Raw genomic sequence first — 16,862 nt, forward strand, 5'->3', positions numbered from 1 at the left:
GACAGTCACTGCAACTGGGTTCACTGGAAGGAGCAGTACATTCTCAAGAGGAGACGGACTTAACTACAGGTTTGATTTTGAACCTTTCCTCTATTATTTTAACACCAGAACAGTTGAATGTTTTAAATAAGGGCCTTTCATTTATACCTGCTAGAAAGGCTAATCTTACAGAAATGATTAAAGACCTTAAATTATTAGGCAGGAATTTGTCTCTAAAAGTTTTGTTCCCAAACAATGTTACAAATAATATGAATGTGTTTAAACAGCCTAGCACTTTCATTCCTTATACTCCCCCGAGTATACAAAGATTCCTTGATATATGTGAAACATCTTTTAGACAGATATATGATGATAATTTGAGTGACTATTACTATGGAAATCTAAATACAAGTGAATATAGAGCACTGAATGAACTAAAGAACTTGAATTCTGTCGTTATTAAACAGGCAGATAAAGGTGGAGGTATTGTTATTTTAGATAAGCAATTGTATGTACAACAAATGTATAAGTTACTGCTCAATAATGATACATACAGAGGAATCTCAAAAGTTACAGTGAATGCCATCATTGATAAAGTGTCTTTTTGATTTTTGACTTATTAATTACTGATTTAATAGATGAACCACTGTTTAAATACTTTAATGTCTTGAATCCAACTATTCCTAAGATTTATGGTTTACCAAAGGTTCATAAAGACAGAAGTCTGCCACCAATGCGTCCCATAGTCTCAGGCACTGGTTGGTGTACAGAACCACTGTCTATTTATGTTGAAAGTACACTGCATGTGCTCTTTGACAAATGTGAAAATATTTTAAGAGACACCAAAATGTTTCTAGAGAAATTACATACTAGAATTGAAAGTTTATCAGATATTAATGACTTTGCTCTTGTTACTATGGATATAGAGTCATTGTTTACAAGTATCCCGAATACATGGGGCATTAATATGATTAGAAATTTTCTTACAAGAAATAATTGCTTCACCAATGAAAAGTACAACTTATATGCAGTTTGTTAGAGATTATTCTGGAAAATAATGTATATTTTGAAGAACAATTCTTTCTGCAACAGATCGGCGTTGCCATGGGCACACCATGTGCAAATAGTTATGCTAATCTATCTCTTACATTCTGGGAACAAACACATGTCTTTTCTGATAAGAATCCATTTATTAGTCAGCTTTTATGGTATACACGTTTTGTGGATGATGTTTTTTTTTATTATGGAAAGGCAATATATCTGAGCTTATATTATTTATTAACTATTTGCATACAACTACTGATTTTCTGAGATTCACATACACATTTTCTACATCTGAGATTGATTTCTTAGATGTACATATAATCAAATCAGAGTTGACAGGTTTTACCAGCAAAATTTTTCACAAACCCACAAAGAAAAATACATACCTGCACAAAACCAGTATGCATCCTAGACACATTCCAAGAAATGTGCTCAAGGGGCAGGTATACAGAACATTAAGATTACGCAACAATGATAATGATGCAGTACTAGCTTTGAATAAATTGAAAACTGATTTTTTAAGAAGAGGATATCATATGGATGAAATAGATAGAACTATTTCTGATGCTTGGACACTCAGGGACTCTAAATGTAAAGCGTACTTTCAATCTTCTAATTCTATTACATCAGATAGCAGTAATTTGAGAAATAATACACAAAATAATAGCATTAGAGCGGTTTTTCAGTATGCTAGTAATGTTAATCAGTATACTAATATTATTAAACAACATTGGCACATTTTACATGAGATTCCTTGTTTACATTCTTTCATTGGTAATGCACCTAGTTTCAGTTTCAGAAATAATCTAACATTAAAACAACAATTGTGTAATAAAGACGTCAAAAAAACTACCTATAATTGCAGACGCAAAGGTACTTTTCCTTGTAGGTCTTGTACTGCTTGTACACATATTCATAGTACTACACCATATATTCATCCTGTTAGAAATTTTACACTATACTCACACTCATATGCAGACTGTAAAACCACAGATGTTATTTATTTTTGTTTCTGCCAAATATGTCATGCCTTCTATATAGGAAAACAAATAGAAACTTAAAGGATAGAATATTGGAACACATAAGAGACATCAGAAATAATAAAACTACTAGTGCGCTTGCTCAACATGTTTTAAACACTGACCCTTCACACTCTTTCAAGTTCTTTGTTTTACAACATATACATAGAAATGTGAGGGGAGGAGATATAGAAAATTTTACAGAGAGCCGAGAACAAAGATGGATTATCAAGCTCAATGCTGATAGATATCCAGGCTTAAATGGTTGTACTTCACTGGTTCCATTTCTTAAAGCTAGACGCCTTCAACACAATTAATTTTTTGCATAAAATAAAAAAAAAAATATATATATATATATATATATATATATATATATATATATACATATATTTCTTTTATTATATATTTTGTATTATGCATTTTTTTATATATATATTATATATATGCATTTTTATGAGATTATTTAATTGTTTTAAATTAGATATGCATAAATATGAATATACTATGCATTTTTATTTATATGCACTTTTTATATATATGCATTTTTAATTAGATTATTTAACTGTTTTTAATTAGATATGCATAAATATGAACATACTTTAGATTTTTGTGTATATATATATATATATATATGGTTCTACGAGAAGAAGAAGAAAAGACCGGCGAAATCGCGGGTTGCAGAACATCGACAATGCAGAAGACCGACCGCCGAGGATGCCGACATGGGAAAGGCTGTGTCTGTGGGGATAGGGGTGGGTTAAGTGAGTTAGGGTTAGGGGTTAAGTGAGTTAGGGTTAGTAAGTGAGTTAGGGTTAGGGTAGGTGTAGGTAAGTGCGAATAGTGACGGACCTTAGGGTTAGGTGATTTTGGTGTGCTTGTGTTGTGTGTGTGTTGTGGAATGGGGATGTGTTTTGTTTGGTTATTTCGTTGTCGGTTATGTGTGGTTTCGTGTTTATGGGCTGTCGAATATGTGGTGTCGGTGATGTGGTTGTCGGTGTTGTGTGGTTTCGATTATGTCAGGTAGAACCATATATATATATATATATATTTTATATGCGTATTTTACAATATTCTTGTCATATATGCCTTTAAATTTTCAAAAGTTGTATGATGTCACTAATTGGAAAAAATTTTTTTGACTGAGAGTGATATAAAACAAGCAGTTGAACAGTTAATTCTTTGTCTGATGAAGCAACAAAGGTTGCGAAAGCGCTCACCTCTCCTTTTTACTTTGTTTAAATAAAGACGTTATTGTGTGGTACCTGGTATAGTGTTTTCTCTCATATTAATGACATATTTCTTTTTATGCATCTTGAAATTGTTATGCTATACTCCTGATTATTGACACTGTATAACATTGTATTGCTACTTAATGCCTTGTAATAATTCTGTAACATTGCTGTTTAATGTTAATTTATAATGAAAATTGTATAATACGTTGGAGCTTTTCTCCCTGGGCCTCTGCTGAAAAAGGTCTCTTCAGCTCAGTCGGACAATCCCGGTGAACAAATGTAAAATAAAATAAATAAATAAAATAAATCTACCAGGAAAAGGTTACAAGCCTACAGCCCCCTGCATCATCTGGAACAATGCTTTTCTTCCCCAATTCTCATAGACTGGTAGCCCAACATAACGCATTGAGAAATACTTCAGGTGCAGCTAACATTGGGTAAGACAGTGATTCAGGTTGTAGTCTGCTATAGGCCCCCAACCATGTCCCAAGACTCACACTCCACATTCCTAAGCACCCTAGAGAATATTAGGGTCCAACCTAACATTCTCTTACTAGGCAACTTCAACTACCCCTCTATTAACTGGGAAAACTACTCATGTACCAATACACTTGTCCAACGTTTCCTTGAGTTCATTAATTCCAATGCCCAGGACCAGCTCGTTTTTACCCCCACTAGAGGTAGCAACATCCTTGACCTGGTCATTACTAACATGGGCAACTGTTGCTCTACACCAGTAGTTAACTCCTCCTTGATTAGATATGACCACAAACTAATTACCTTGGAAATCCACATCCCTCCCACCCCGCTGCAAAGGTAACCACCATTAAAAACTTCTCCAGAGCTAACTTTGGGCTCCTAAAAACAGAGGTGGCTAACTTTACAGCACCCATGCAAATGGAGAATAGTTGTATGACCGCTGAATCATACACCAATGCACTGTACGAACACGTACACAAATGCATGGATCTCACCATACCCAATAGCTCCTGCAAAAAAAGGATGCCAATCTGGTGGTCCCCTGCCAAAGACAATACCAGTAGTTTGCCAAGCACCCAGTATTACTGCTGCACAGGTTAAAACAGCACTGTCCAAGGCCAAGAATACAGCTTCTATGGGACCTGACAATATCCCTAGCGTTGTTCTACATGAACTACAGAGTGAACTGGCACCTCACCTGTGTGCCGTGTTCAATCACAGCCTCACCTCAGGCTTTGTCCCTACCGAATGGCGCACTGCTACAGTCATCCCTCTCCACAAAGTAGGAGCAACTACAGACCCCGGGAACTATCGCTCCATTAGCCTGACGAGCCTGATATGCAACGCTATGGAACACATCATCATAGACCTAATAAACAAGGATATAGGGAATCTCAAAACTCTGAATCCCACACAGTTTGGTTTTGTGTAGGGGAGATCATGCCTGCTCAACTTGGTCGACTTCTTTGAGTCAGTCACCAGAGCTGTGGATGAAGGCAAGTTGGTTCATGCAGCCTTCCTTGATCTGGCCAAGGCTTTTGATACCATTCCCCACACAGGAATCATAGAAAAACTCACTAAGCTAGGCATCAACCCGTATGTCACTAGGTGGGTTGCAAATTGGCTCACAGACAGAACCCACAGTATAAAAGTAGCTGACTGCAAGTCAGACCGACGACTAGTCACGAGTGGAGTCCCACAGGGTTCGGTCCTGGGTCCTCTCCTGTTTGGTATCTACTTCTCTGAAGTCCAAGCCAACACAAAGGGACTCTGGCTGACAAAGTTCGCAGATGACTGCAAGTTGGGAGCTATTATTAACTCCCCAAGTGATGTCAACATCCTACACAAAGGCCTCACTGAGACCAACAACTTAAGCTCACTGCCAAAAAATGTCATCATCCCCTTTGGGAAAAACCCAGTTCCCATGAATTACCACAATGATGGTAGTCCACTGAGCACAGACGGTGTTATAAGAGATCTGGGAACACAGGTTGACAGCAACCTCTCTTTTGATCACTACATTGCCACTGTGGTCAGAAAGTACTTCTACGTGGCACATCTCATTACTAATTATTATTACTTGCATCCAGGAAGAAAGAGGTCATTGTCTCCCTCTACTCTTCCCTCATTAGGCCAATCATCGAGTACAATACCTCACTTGGCATGTACCTCACTAGACACCTGCAACAACTGGAGAGGCCACAAAAGTATCTCGCAAAGAGGATCCTAGGCCTTAAACACTTGTCCTATATGGACAGACTCAAAAAACTCCAACTATTCTCTGCCTCATAACGCCTACTTAGAGGTGATCTCTGCTTGACTTACAAAGCCATGTCTGACCCAGCTCTGTTATAAATGCTACATCTAAAGAAATCCCAATCCCTCCGCTCCACACACTTCAGGGACCGCAACCTCATTACCACAACTAACAGAGCATGCTGGAGGGACAGGTTCATAACCTAGAGACTGCCCATGCAATGGAATAGGCTTCCCACACATGTCAAGCAGAGCACTTCACTGACCTTCTTCAAGAGAAATCTTGATGAGTGGATTGGAAACAGTAAATTCACCCCGGGAATAACTCCAGTGGTTCTACTCGACAGAGGCACTGGGAACTAAGGTCGGGTGGCACTATGCCAGGGTAATCCTATGGCTAGGCTTGTAAAGGACACAAGGCCATTGCCCTAGTACACACCTATGAACCTATACTGGGATTAGTGCTGCTGTTTTGCTTTTGGTGAGAGAAAAGGAAATGAGGCATTGTATTTCAGCAGGTTTCAGTAAGCACTGCTTGATTATCTACAATCTAGCCTAACTCCAGAATATCTCCCTAAATACTTCATCCATAAATCATCAGGGGCTACTTTATTCGTTTCCCTGCAAGTGTTTGGCAATGTACTATGCAGGACACAGGCACCCTGACTTGACATTTTTCTTGTAAAAGGACCCTTGACATTTCACCAATACATATTAGCACACAGGGCACTAGTTTGTGCAATGACATGCACTGCCCAAGAGTTGCAAAGCAGATACTCCTGACTTCATATTCTCACTGCAATAGTCTAATCAATGCAAAAGGGCTAGCTTGGTGGATGGGCATCTTTAGGCAATGTAGAAATTGCATCATGTTTACTGACAACCGGCTAATTATCAAACAAGCTGATAAGGTAAGTGAGAAATGTATTTACACAGTGTCACTGGAGACAAAACTCTCCCATAAAAGCACTCATAATGTCAATCAGTTTATCAGTAGTAGACATGCTGAATCTATCACACATAGCACATAGACCCACATATGCTGAGGCACTTAAATGTAATATTTCTAACCCGCCAAGTCCTTCTAGATGAAGCATACAAAAGAAATTCCCCCAGCAGCTCCAAATTACCCATTCTAAAGACTTAAACCTTGCCTGAGATATAAATATGACCTGCTGGAGAGAGTGGTATGTATCCCAGAGACTACCACTTATCTAGAACAGGCACACCATCCATGTGAAGCATAGTTCCTCCCTAACCTGTAACTTGGACAATTGGATAGGGAACAGGAAACTTATAAATGATTCAGCTCCCAGGCTCCTGATTATAAATGTTTCATCTCTCAAGCTCCTGCTTACACTTGCCAGAACTTGTCAGAGAATTGGGATACGTAGCTAGGATTAAAAAGGCCCCAGCAGTCATTAGCCTAGTACACAACTACAAACCTAAACCACAGTACCAGGTAAAAACTCGCATGGATACAATGAAGATGTGCAGACATTATAACAAAAGGTATCTCAGCTGGGAAGTGAACTTGAGAACCATTCACAAAAATTCTATACCTCTGTGCTACCCCCAGAATGAATTTATGGAGGGTTAAATAAGAATACCTACAATGCCGTAAGTCAATTAACATGAATGCTTAAAGCTTACTGCAACAAGAAAAAATACATTTAAGTTTTGATTTAAAGACCCCAGCGGTAGCGTTGTTGCCTCACAGCAAGAGGTTCTCCATTCAATTCTCGGCTGGAGTGCAGGGAGTGCCTTCTGTGTGGAGTCTGCATGTCCTCCCCGCGGTTGAGTGGTGTTCCGAAAGACATGTGTGAATGGGCGTGCCTTCGTTGAAGGTTGGGCGTTGAGCTGGCAACTGCACCGTAAAACCCTACTGCCAATCATTAGCGGACAGGAGTTCCACTGTGGCGACCCCTAACCGGGAAAAGCCAAAAGACAAACAACAACAACAACTTTGTGATACTGTCAGAGCTGAAATGGAAAACATTTGTCCTTTCCAAGTTCCTTTTAATTTGTATATAAACTGCTCTTAGATCTCCACTGAAAACAGGCCACAGGCCAAGCTGGACAAACCCAGTCAATAAAAAGTAATTTCATAATTATCCACTGCCAGAGGAATGGTCCAGGGTTATGACCTCTTTGTATAATAGCAGTATCCCGACAGAAGAAATGGCACATGACTCTGCCTTGTGATCTGACATACTCTTGCATAAATATAAGTGCGTAGTAAGAAAAACCTTACTGGACCTTGCTATATATTAGCACATAAGGAACAGACAACAAGTTAAGGGATGATGGCCAGATATAAAGATGCAATTAAGCCAAGTATAAGAATAACACCAAATTACCAATGAACAAGCCATTAGGCACAGAAAAATCCACCACTCTACACTGTAAATAGTATCTGCTGTATTAATATTGCTTTTAGTTGCAACATTATTCTCTGTTCACCATGTAAAATGTTTAAGACAGTGTCAAATTATGCAATTTTTGGTTTTACAAGGAAATATCTGGAGACTTAACATCACCAGACTGCCCTGTTAAAGTCGGAGGAGAGGCTTCTGGTGTCCAGGTTTGTACTCCTAAATGCTAAAATTACTAGATGGCATCAAGAAACAGTGGATATTATAGGGCTGTGCCTTTAATTTGACTATTAAAAATCTCACTTTCTAGAGTTGCTGCAAAGACCAATGATTTTTTTTCCTGATTTCTTATCTTTACCTACAGTTGCTCTATGAATTCTACAACTCAGTGTGCAAGGAAATGTACCCTGATATCATTGAGGATATGATCACATGGCATTGTCCTCAGCAAATCAACATACTTCAAGTGCTTCAGTTTCAAGACAACAATAAATGTAGCTCTTTCTCTTTGTATCACAACTTGTCTAAAAAAGCACAATTAAAACATATGGTTTATAACATGACATCATAAGCAACTGAAATATTAAGACATCTGAAATAGTACAGACTTTATGGAGGGTGCGCAGAAAGAATAGTTTTTGTTAAACCTACAGAAAATGCTGTATGCCAACAGGTCAAGGTTCATCTATTGCAGCTACTGCAGTAAAACATTACTTCCACAGGCAAGATTCAGGCACCTTGAGTCTCTTCATTTCATATGGCATTCAGCCATTTCTAGCTGTGTTAAGATATACATTGATGAGGCTGTGTGTGGAGCATTAACAGGCCTAAAAGACTATAACTGGGATTTACAGAAGCAAATATTTGAGGATGTGAGAGCAAGAAGCAATGCAGAGCTAATCAACAACTGATAGCACATGAATATTGAGCAAAGGCTCAAAAAGAGAGATGCGCAAGCAATTGGATGGACACGACTTAAGTTGCAGTGTAACACAAGGAGCATTATAATAGTTTGCGTGGCTGAAATGATGGACATCACAAATGAGGCAACCTAGCAAGGCCTTGTCAACTGAGTTCATGCATGCGATGTAGTGATATGTAGCCAAATCTAGTGCTCAGCTGGCAGAATAATGACAGCAGAGGTGTGCACAGCAGCCATCAGACAGACCACTGCAGGTGTGCACAGCACCATGGGAACTTGGTTTGGCATATAAATGGGGAGGAAATGGGGTACATACCAAAGAAGAAAAAGGAAGAACAGGAAGAGGAGTTCATCACCATAGAGTCATCATAAAGTATTAAATGGTGTTGGAGGAAGAAAGGGTCATTTTTTTGTGGGTAAACAGCCTCTTGTTCAAATTTTACAAAAGAAGTTTAGGTGGGATAGATACTGAGAGATGGCTGTAGATGGGAGAGAGGGAAAAGGGCAGGCAGCATGAGCAGACAGACATAAAACACAGATTCAGACTGATAGAGCTGGTATATATACAAAAGGTGGTAAGGACAGTGTATGGATGCCTGCATACATACAGAGGGTGGACAAATTGTGATGGAGATGGTTGGACAATGAACAAAGAAATGTGGATGATACATAATTGAGAGGACATACCAGGTTGGCTGCCATACTGGAACAGAGGCTATCAAACCCGTGTATCACTCATCTGAGTGACTGACAGTATGGGCCAGTTGCTCATCAGTGGGACTGACTGTCAGGGACTGCCTGTCACATGACTAACAGCTGTGTCACAAGGCATTCAATGTTACCAGTGCAGATGCCTAAACACCGATTCACTCAGACAATGATCTCTGTAACCCATGCAGGAAACCTCATTTCTACTTTCAGGAGAGAAGCATCCACCCCAGCACCCCAAGAGGTAGATACAGGGGGCACAAAACAGTCATCCAATTATCTTTTCACTCACCACAAAAGGTTAACCTTGTGGCTACTGTTAACCCAGTACAAAATGCAATGGTTGGAAAGAACCAAGGTGGTCAAGTCTGCTTCATCATTTACTCTTACACAACTCCTGCCGAATGAAAAAGATCATCCTACACACATATGAGAACAGTACACACATACATGTGAAATGAACAGCAACACAACAAATATACACCCTACTACCTTAAGAGGCACTACTGCCTTCTGCTACAGCCACCCTTGTTTAGTTGCCGCTCCTCCACCATTGGAAAATAAGGTGCATATTGTTATGATTCATCTGCAACAGTTAAGACAGTGCAAGACAATGGTGCTGAAACAATGCTTACAGTACATTTTTGACTCCCTCTTCTGAACTTCCATCCCTCACTGCATAAGCAGGTAAAGGTGGTACTACTTTTGTTCACTGTAGTTACATCACTATTACTTGCAGGTCATGGTATGCATTCACTTTCATTAAAAGACCATTGTAACTACCCATCAGCCTCTCCCCCGAAGCTACTGAAGAGGAAGAACAGGAAAATCCTGGTCATCCTGTCATACTGAGCTGGAGTCCTGCATTCCCTGGGTCTTACTGTGCCCATGGCCACTCAATCAAGTCCATTCAATGAGCAAAACATTAGCTTGCACATGGATACATGTTACTGATTCAGGTGTTGTTCAAAACAATGGAGCAAAACAGTGCTATGCCATGCCTACAGTGCAACACAATGGTGCTATGACATATACATGCAGTATGCATGAGCACAAATGCAAGATGCTTTGTGTTCACAATGATGTGCATGGATCACAAAGGAAAGTATAGATAGAGTGGTGCACACTGGAAATAGATCACAGACAGTGGTTTTAAATGGCTTCACTTGTCATGTTCTAGTTAGTGCAATACAACATGTTGTTCTCTTTTTGCACAACACTGCTTATGATTGTATAAATGCAAAATAGATTAATTTTAGTAATGCTTCAGTAGACAGGAAGCTTACCAGAGTTAAGAAAGGAGTCCTGTTTGATACAGTGCCTCAACAATAACAACAAACCCACTGGTGGATGACAGAGTAAGTCAGATGTTGTGGTGTACATGTGACTAGCAACCCATGGCACTGCTATGACATTGTACCATGTGCTTGTGGCTGGGACAGGTGCACATCTTGATCATAAGAAGCCATGGGAAGGATATGCAGCAAGGGTTGTGTGATTACAGAACCATATGCTGAGGTTTGACGACACTATGTAAAAGGGAGGGGGATATCCATAGCACCAATGATATCCAGCTGCAAAAAGGGGAGGGGGCTCTGGTCATAGGTATGTGCATCTGACAGTGTATTATACATACCCACCGACTGATATGTTTTTTCACACAGGTGTACAGATACTAGCATACCCACCTTATGGAGGCAATGTCTTGAAAACTTCACTAGCATGAGGAAGAAATGTTGCTGCAGTTGTTCTGCATGCATCTCCGTAACAAAGGTGCCCCAGACAAACATTATCAGGACCATAATTGTCAGGCAGTGGTGCAGAATAGGAATGTTCAGCACAACTATAGTAGCTCTGTACAACAAGTCTGACTATGGTTTACTTACATGATACTCTTTGCAACGGAAAAGCACTATACTTTGCAAAAAAGCAGTTCACCACAGAGGGCAGATCACCAACAGAGAAGCAATTTGATGATGTCACGGAATATTATCGTGATTTGTTGGTCAGGTTGTGTAGACCATCATACCTAGAGGCAGCTTTAATAAAAAAAATGGACTGGAATCAAGCATTCATGTGTCAGTAGGGGAACCAACAGGTTAATTATGTCCATTACAGTACACTGTAGGATCTGCAACTGCATGTTCAAAATGAAAGACTGACTAAGGTGCATGTGCATTTTTGTCCTTCCAGGCACTTTTGGTCTGAAACTACAACCTACACAGCAAGACATGTCTGCGAACATATGCTATAGTGACATACTCATGTTTACCATTATGTATGCCCAGGGGTGGGGGATGGAAAGGCATATGGTTAACAATGATGTCACGTATGCTTGTTCTCATAGATTCTACTGGGGGAGGGTCAAGCACAAAAGGACAATATAAGGCTGAGGTCAGTATGCCACAAGTTACTAACAATAATGGTAGCATGCAAGTGATATGGTACAATGGCACAGCAACAGTCTACAACACAACACAGGCCACCCCCAACTACTATTACAGAAGCTCACTGTACAGGTGCAGGCTAAGGACATGGTCTCACCAGTGCATGACAGAAGTCCTGTATCTCTAAGTCTCTCATAGGCTCTACTTGTATTCCAAGCCCTCAAAGCATCTGACATTTATACTTCCAATAAGCTGGGCATACCCACTACAGGGGAGATATGAGGGGTGAAGTCTGGTGCAATCAGGACTCCAAGACTGCCCCTGATATGTTTATGACAGTCAAAATTAACCAGAGAATCTGCAAGTCATTTAAGCAAACCTAGATGGCTACTACCAAATGCATTTTGGAAAAAGTAATTATGTCTCACATCTTGTGACACAATGTGCTCCAAATGCATGGTAACATGGAGTACAGGGACAGACAGCACACAGTGCTACTGAGGTCACCAGTGGCAATTGTTGCCTCAGTAGGTTCCTCCAAGTCACACACTACAGCTGCCATCTGGTATGCCTTTACAGGCCATGCACTCTGTGGCCAAAGGAAGGAGGTGATGCAAGGTAATAAGGTACAGAACATCTTAAGATACAGTACAGAGACCACTGGTGAGGCAGTATCACTTGTTGCCTACAGGCACACAGCCTGCCATCTTGGTCATGCTTGGTGGTGCTCATCTACTTGAACACCTGGGGTATCTCATCAGGCTTCAGACACATGTCCTTGTTGTTCTATCCCTTCACTGTCACATGCACATCTAATGGCCAACACAGCTCATTAGGCTGAAGACATGGAATGCCCCATTAGTGTGCAAGTCAGTGATTACAGATGTCTTTTTCTTCCCTGACATGGACTGCACAGTCACATCATGGCAGCTTAACCCCACCATTGGAGGATTTGATTCCCCAAGCATATGTGTCTACAGTCTTCACCTCCCATGACCCCATCAAACAGTACAACGCTACAGTCACCTACAGGTCTGCCCCATCTGTGCAGGTGATGATGGCTCTGCTCTGACCCACACCCCAAAAAGTGTGGATCTTGTAATGTCTGATGTGCATCATCAAAAGTCCATGCACTGAATTCCATAGCCTGGGTGAGACTACATATACACCTGTTTATTCTGTGTTGTCTGTGTCATGGCCCATAGTTGTGGATCAGATGTCTCCTCTTTGCTAGTGCTGCAAAGTTTGTGCCTTCCTCTGACTCAGCTTTGGTACTGCTACTGTATGCCCCTCCACTGACTCTCCACTCTGGCCTTCTGCTACTAATATTGAGTGGTATGGAAGGCCATGTCATGACATCGCTAAGATGCCCCATTTGTTTGTGCAATACCTCATTATGTTATATGACAATACAACAAAAATCTTGTTATATATGTCACTCCTGAGGCATCTAGACCTTAGACTCATCCACTTAGTGAGAAGTACAGGCTCCACACTGGACAAGTGCCAGATTAGTGAATCATGTAAAATGCCTGTGGAATGCTGAAACACATGATACAGAATGCCCTGGCCACTACATAACACTCGACAGTTTAGAGAGTGAAAGTCCTTCCTGCTGGTGGAACACAAGCCCTCTGGATGAAGTAGAGCTTTCTTAGCAACACCTGCAACTTATGACTGTCTCAACTACTGACAGGTTCATAGGTAAGTACTACACTAACTGCCCTTCAAGGCTATTGTAAGCCCAGACAGTTTCCCTGAAAGATGGGACTCAAACCCTGTACCCTGTGTGTTTTTTTTTTTCAGTTACACACCTTAACCATTATGCTAACCCTCTAACCACCCTGCTGCTCTGGGAATCAAATATGCTCCTCTGTTATACAGAGGAGCTGCTTTAGGATTCTCGAGACTGATTCCTTTATGCATACTCTACAGGCCACCAGGAAGTTTCTGTAGCTATGCTGATTAACGCTGATTAATGCTGCACATACCTCTATCAACATGAGTCAACATGCAATGCATTTCACTGGTGGTTAACACAATTTGTTGAGCCTACAGTATGTTGGTCTGTGAGTTGGTTGCATGTCAGGCATTTAATGTGACCTCACCACCACCATGGTGCAGATGGCTGAGGCATACAACATGCTACTCACTGGCTCTGAAAGCTGATCTCAAAACATGTTGCTGTGCTTCTGCTAGTTCTAATATGGTCCCCACTGTGCAATATAAATCACAGTATTCAAAATGGCTACACACTGCTTTACAGTGCAGTTATTGTATCAGTTTCTAAAACAGTTTGCCATTTTGGTTTCTTTCTTTTACATAAGCCGCGTGGCTCATTTGCACGGAGCTCCTCATTTCCATGTATTATGCACTCAGTAGCATGCTCTAGCTTGACTACTCCACAGCCATACTTTCAGTGTCTTAGAATAATCCACACCATGTGGAAGGGAACACCAACAGTAATTCAAAAACTTCAGTGTGCTTACTCTCTATGAACCACTGCTTATGTTGATGTTCTACCAGATAGATGGAACATTTGTAAAACTTCTAAAATATCAGCTGTATACCTACAAATTAGACAGAATATTTGTTAATATTACAAAACAGAAAATGCCAACATTTTGATGCAAGCTGTTTTGATGAACGCCATTCGATAAATGCATTAAGATGTTTATTCACCTTTTCTGCTCTTATTTCTCACAATAAAGAGTGGCAAAAGTATGTCAAAAGTTTTGAAAATCAAACTCACAATTAGAATAAGAAAACCAGTGCTTTTAGTTATGTGCATACAAAAAGTAATAATTTTCTGGCCTACAAATTATTAAATATTTCCACATTACAATAACAAAATACAGAAAAAAGAAAAGCATGGGTTCTAACCACTTTGTCCTCCTTTGAGAAAGCATCCAAGGAAGCAGGGAAAGAGGAAAGAAAGAAAAAAGAAAAGAAGGTAATGTAGGCAGGTACCTGACAGAGCATAGAAAGAATAAAAAATGCAACAAGCAGTAAAATTAAAAAAGCAGATTTCAGACATATAGGGACAGTAGTAAAAGACATCAAATTAAATTATTTGCGTGCATACAAAATGTTATTTTTTAAACTGCTTGATGCAATAAAAATATAACGTAATTAAGTAGCAGGAACATAATCATATTGTTCCATAAAAGTTGCAGGTAACAGATGACTGAAAGTCTCTCGCTAATTAAACTACTAAAAAATACATTCAACAACAGATGTCTACCCTGTCTGGAAGATATATGTATACGTTTTATAAACTACATACAAATGAAAGCAATGTTAAATGTTTTCAAAATATCATATGTTTAACTGTTGTCGCACAGTAATGTTTGTAGAATCACACATATATTTAATTGATTGACATTCTCAAAACTGCATAGCAAACGCCAAAGAAATTTAATCTTTTCAGCATACTACTGCTTTATCAGAATGTAGTCAAAGTCTTTCTGAAATTATTTATATTAATAAACAAACATGATATTAAAATATTAACCATTTAATAAAATGATGTTTTCAAACATAGCAGGAATGTTCATCTTGTGCCTTTCACTTTATATATTGGGATACAGGAACTTTGAAATTTTAAGATGAAAAAGCAGAACCCAAACTCCTTTGCAAAACATTTTCACTGAAACAGTTATTATTTTTAGTCACTTTAAGGTCCTTGATGCATTTAGAGCTAGTTATATAAGCCTTACTGCATGTTTCATAACAAACCAAAACACAGTACCTTCTTGCAGAAGAAATTTGTTGTTTTTTTTTTTCCTGCAAAGGTACAACAGCAAAATCTTTAGCCATATTAAGTTTTACAAAATATATTATCTGGAAAAACAAGAATGGATACCTGAAGGTATATCTGCTTTGTTTTCAGTTATACATGATGCATGAATCGTTCATAATAGACTAATTCTTCAAGATGGCTGACAATACCCTTTTAGTGAAGTACTTTGTTAGAAAAGAGCTGTGTTGTTCACAGCTGGCATTAAGGCACATGAGTTTTGTTAGTAAATGGAAATTTCAGAAGTCATAAAGTTTTCACAAACTTCACTTAACTCTTAACAGAAATACACAGCCACATATATAAAGGTCAAATATACTAAACAACTTGTAATCTGCTCCAGTGGAACAATTTTTATTTACAGAAGCACCACAACATACAAAAAAATATTCAAAATGGCACATCAAACCAGACATCAAGGCAAAGACATATTTGTTAACCTTAGTTATTCTAACATGTCAAGTATTATTATTCATTCAAATTCTCCCACAGTGTCTATCAGTTGACATTAGTCTTGCTATAAAGTATGAGTTGCTGTTCATGATTTTCATTTTGTCTGGAAAAGAAGTCACTAACTGGGGTAAAACACTGATCTCCATAGACTTTTTCAGTTAGGCAATGAAGGCTGAGGGAATCAAACCCTAGACCACAGGAAACAGCTTGTTAACAGGCCCTTCATATGTGCCAACTGCAGAAGATGGTAATTCAGTATGCAGGGTTAGGGCACAGACAAATGTATGTAAAATGACTATATGTGATATACAATGTCTCACTCCGGCTATACAAGACTTGTTACTGCACACTGAGATGGAAGCTGATGTTGCATTACATGCATCATGCATGAAATGAATAACTCCACATGCATGTGAGTGTTAAAAGAGTTCAGAAAACATTGCAGTGATCTGCCAGCTATCCAGAAAGCACTATACTGCAACTGCAGCATGTTTACAGATGTCAATGTTAAAATGGCAATAGGTCATGCAAAAGCCTTTCCTCAAACACACATACAGGCCTGCCTCCATGATGCACGCGCGCGAGCGAGCGTGTGTGTGTGTGTGTGTGTGTGTGTATGTGTGTGTGTATGTGTGTGTGTATGTGTGTGTGTGTGTGTGTGTGTGTGTGTGTGTGTGTGTGTGTGTGTGTGTGTGTGTGTGTGTGTGTG

The 16,862-nt window shown here is 39.5% G+C and overlaps 1 protein-coding gene across 20 annotated transcripts in view; it reads right to left on the minus strand.

The window, feature by feature from the left end:
* The window catches only part of LOC122806573 (regulating synaptic membrane exocytosis protein 1-like), a 3,343,889-nt gene that overhangs the window by 2,116,413 nt on the left and 1,210,614 nt on the right, over positions 1 to 16,862 (minus strand). For 18 of the 20 annotated variants that reach the window (XM_044077123.1, XM_044077214.1, XM_044077165.1 and 15 more), the window contains exon 3: positions 14,785 to 14,796. The exons of the other annotated variants lie outside the window; for them this stretch is intronic. In XM_044077123.1, the coding sequence (XP_043933058.1) occupies positions 14,785 to 14,796 (12 nt within the window). The remainder of the gene's footprint in view (positions 1 to 14,784; positions 14,797 to 16,862) is intronic. 20 annotated transcript variants of the gene reach the window in all.

Source organism: Protopterus annectens, chromosome 1.part1, assembly GCF_019279795.1.
Source record: "Protopterus annectens isolate FY-2018-M chromosome 1.part1, PAN1.0, whole genome shotgun sequence".
Taxonomy (NCBI): domain Eukaryota; kingdom Metazoa; phylum Chordata; order Ceratodontiformes; family Protopteridae; genus Protopterus; species Protopterus annectens.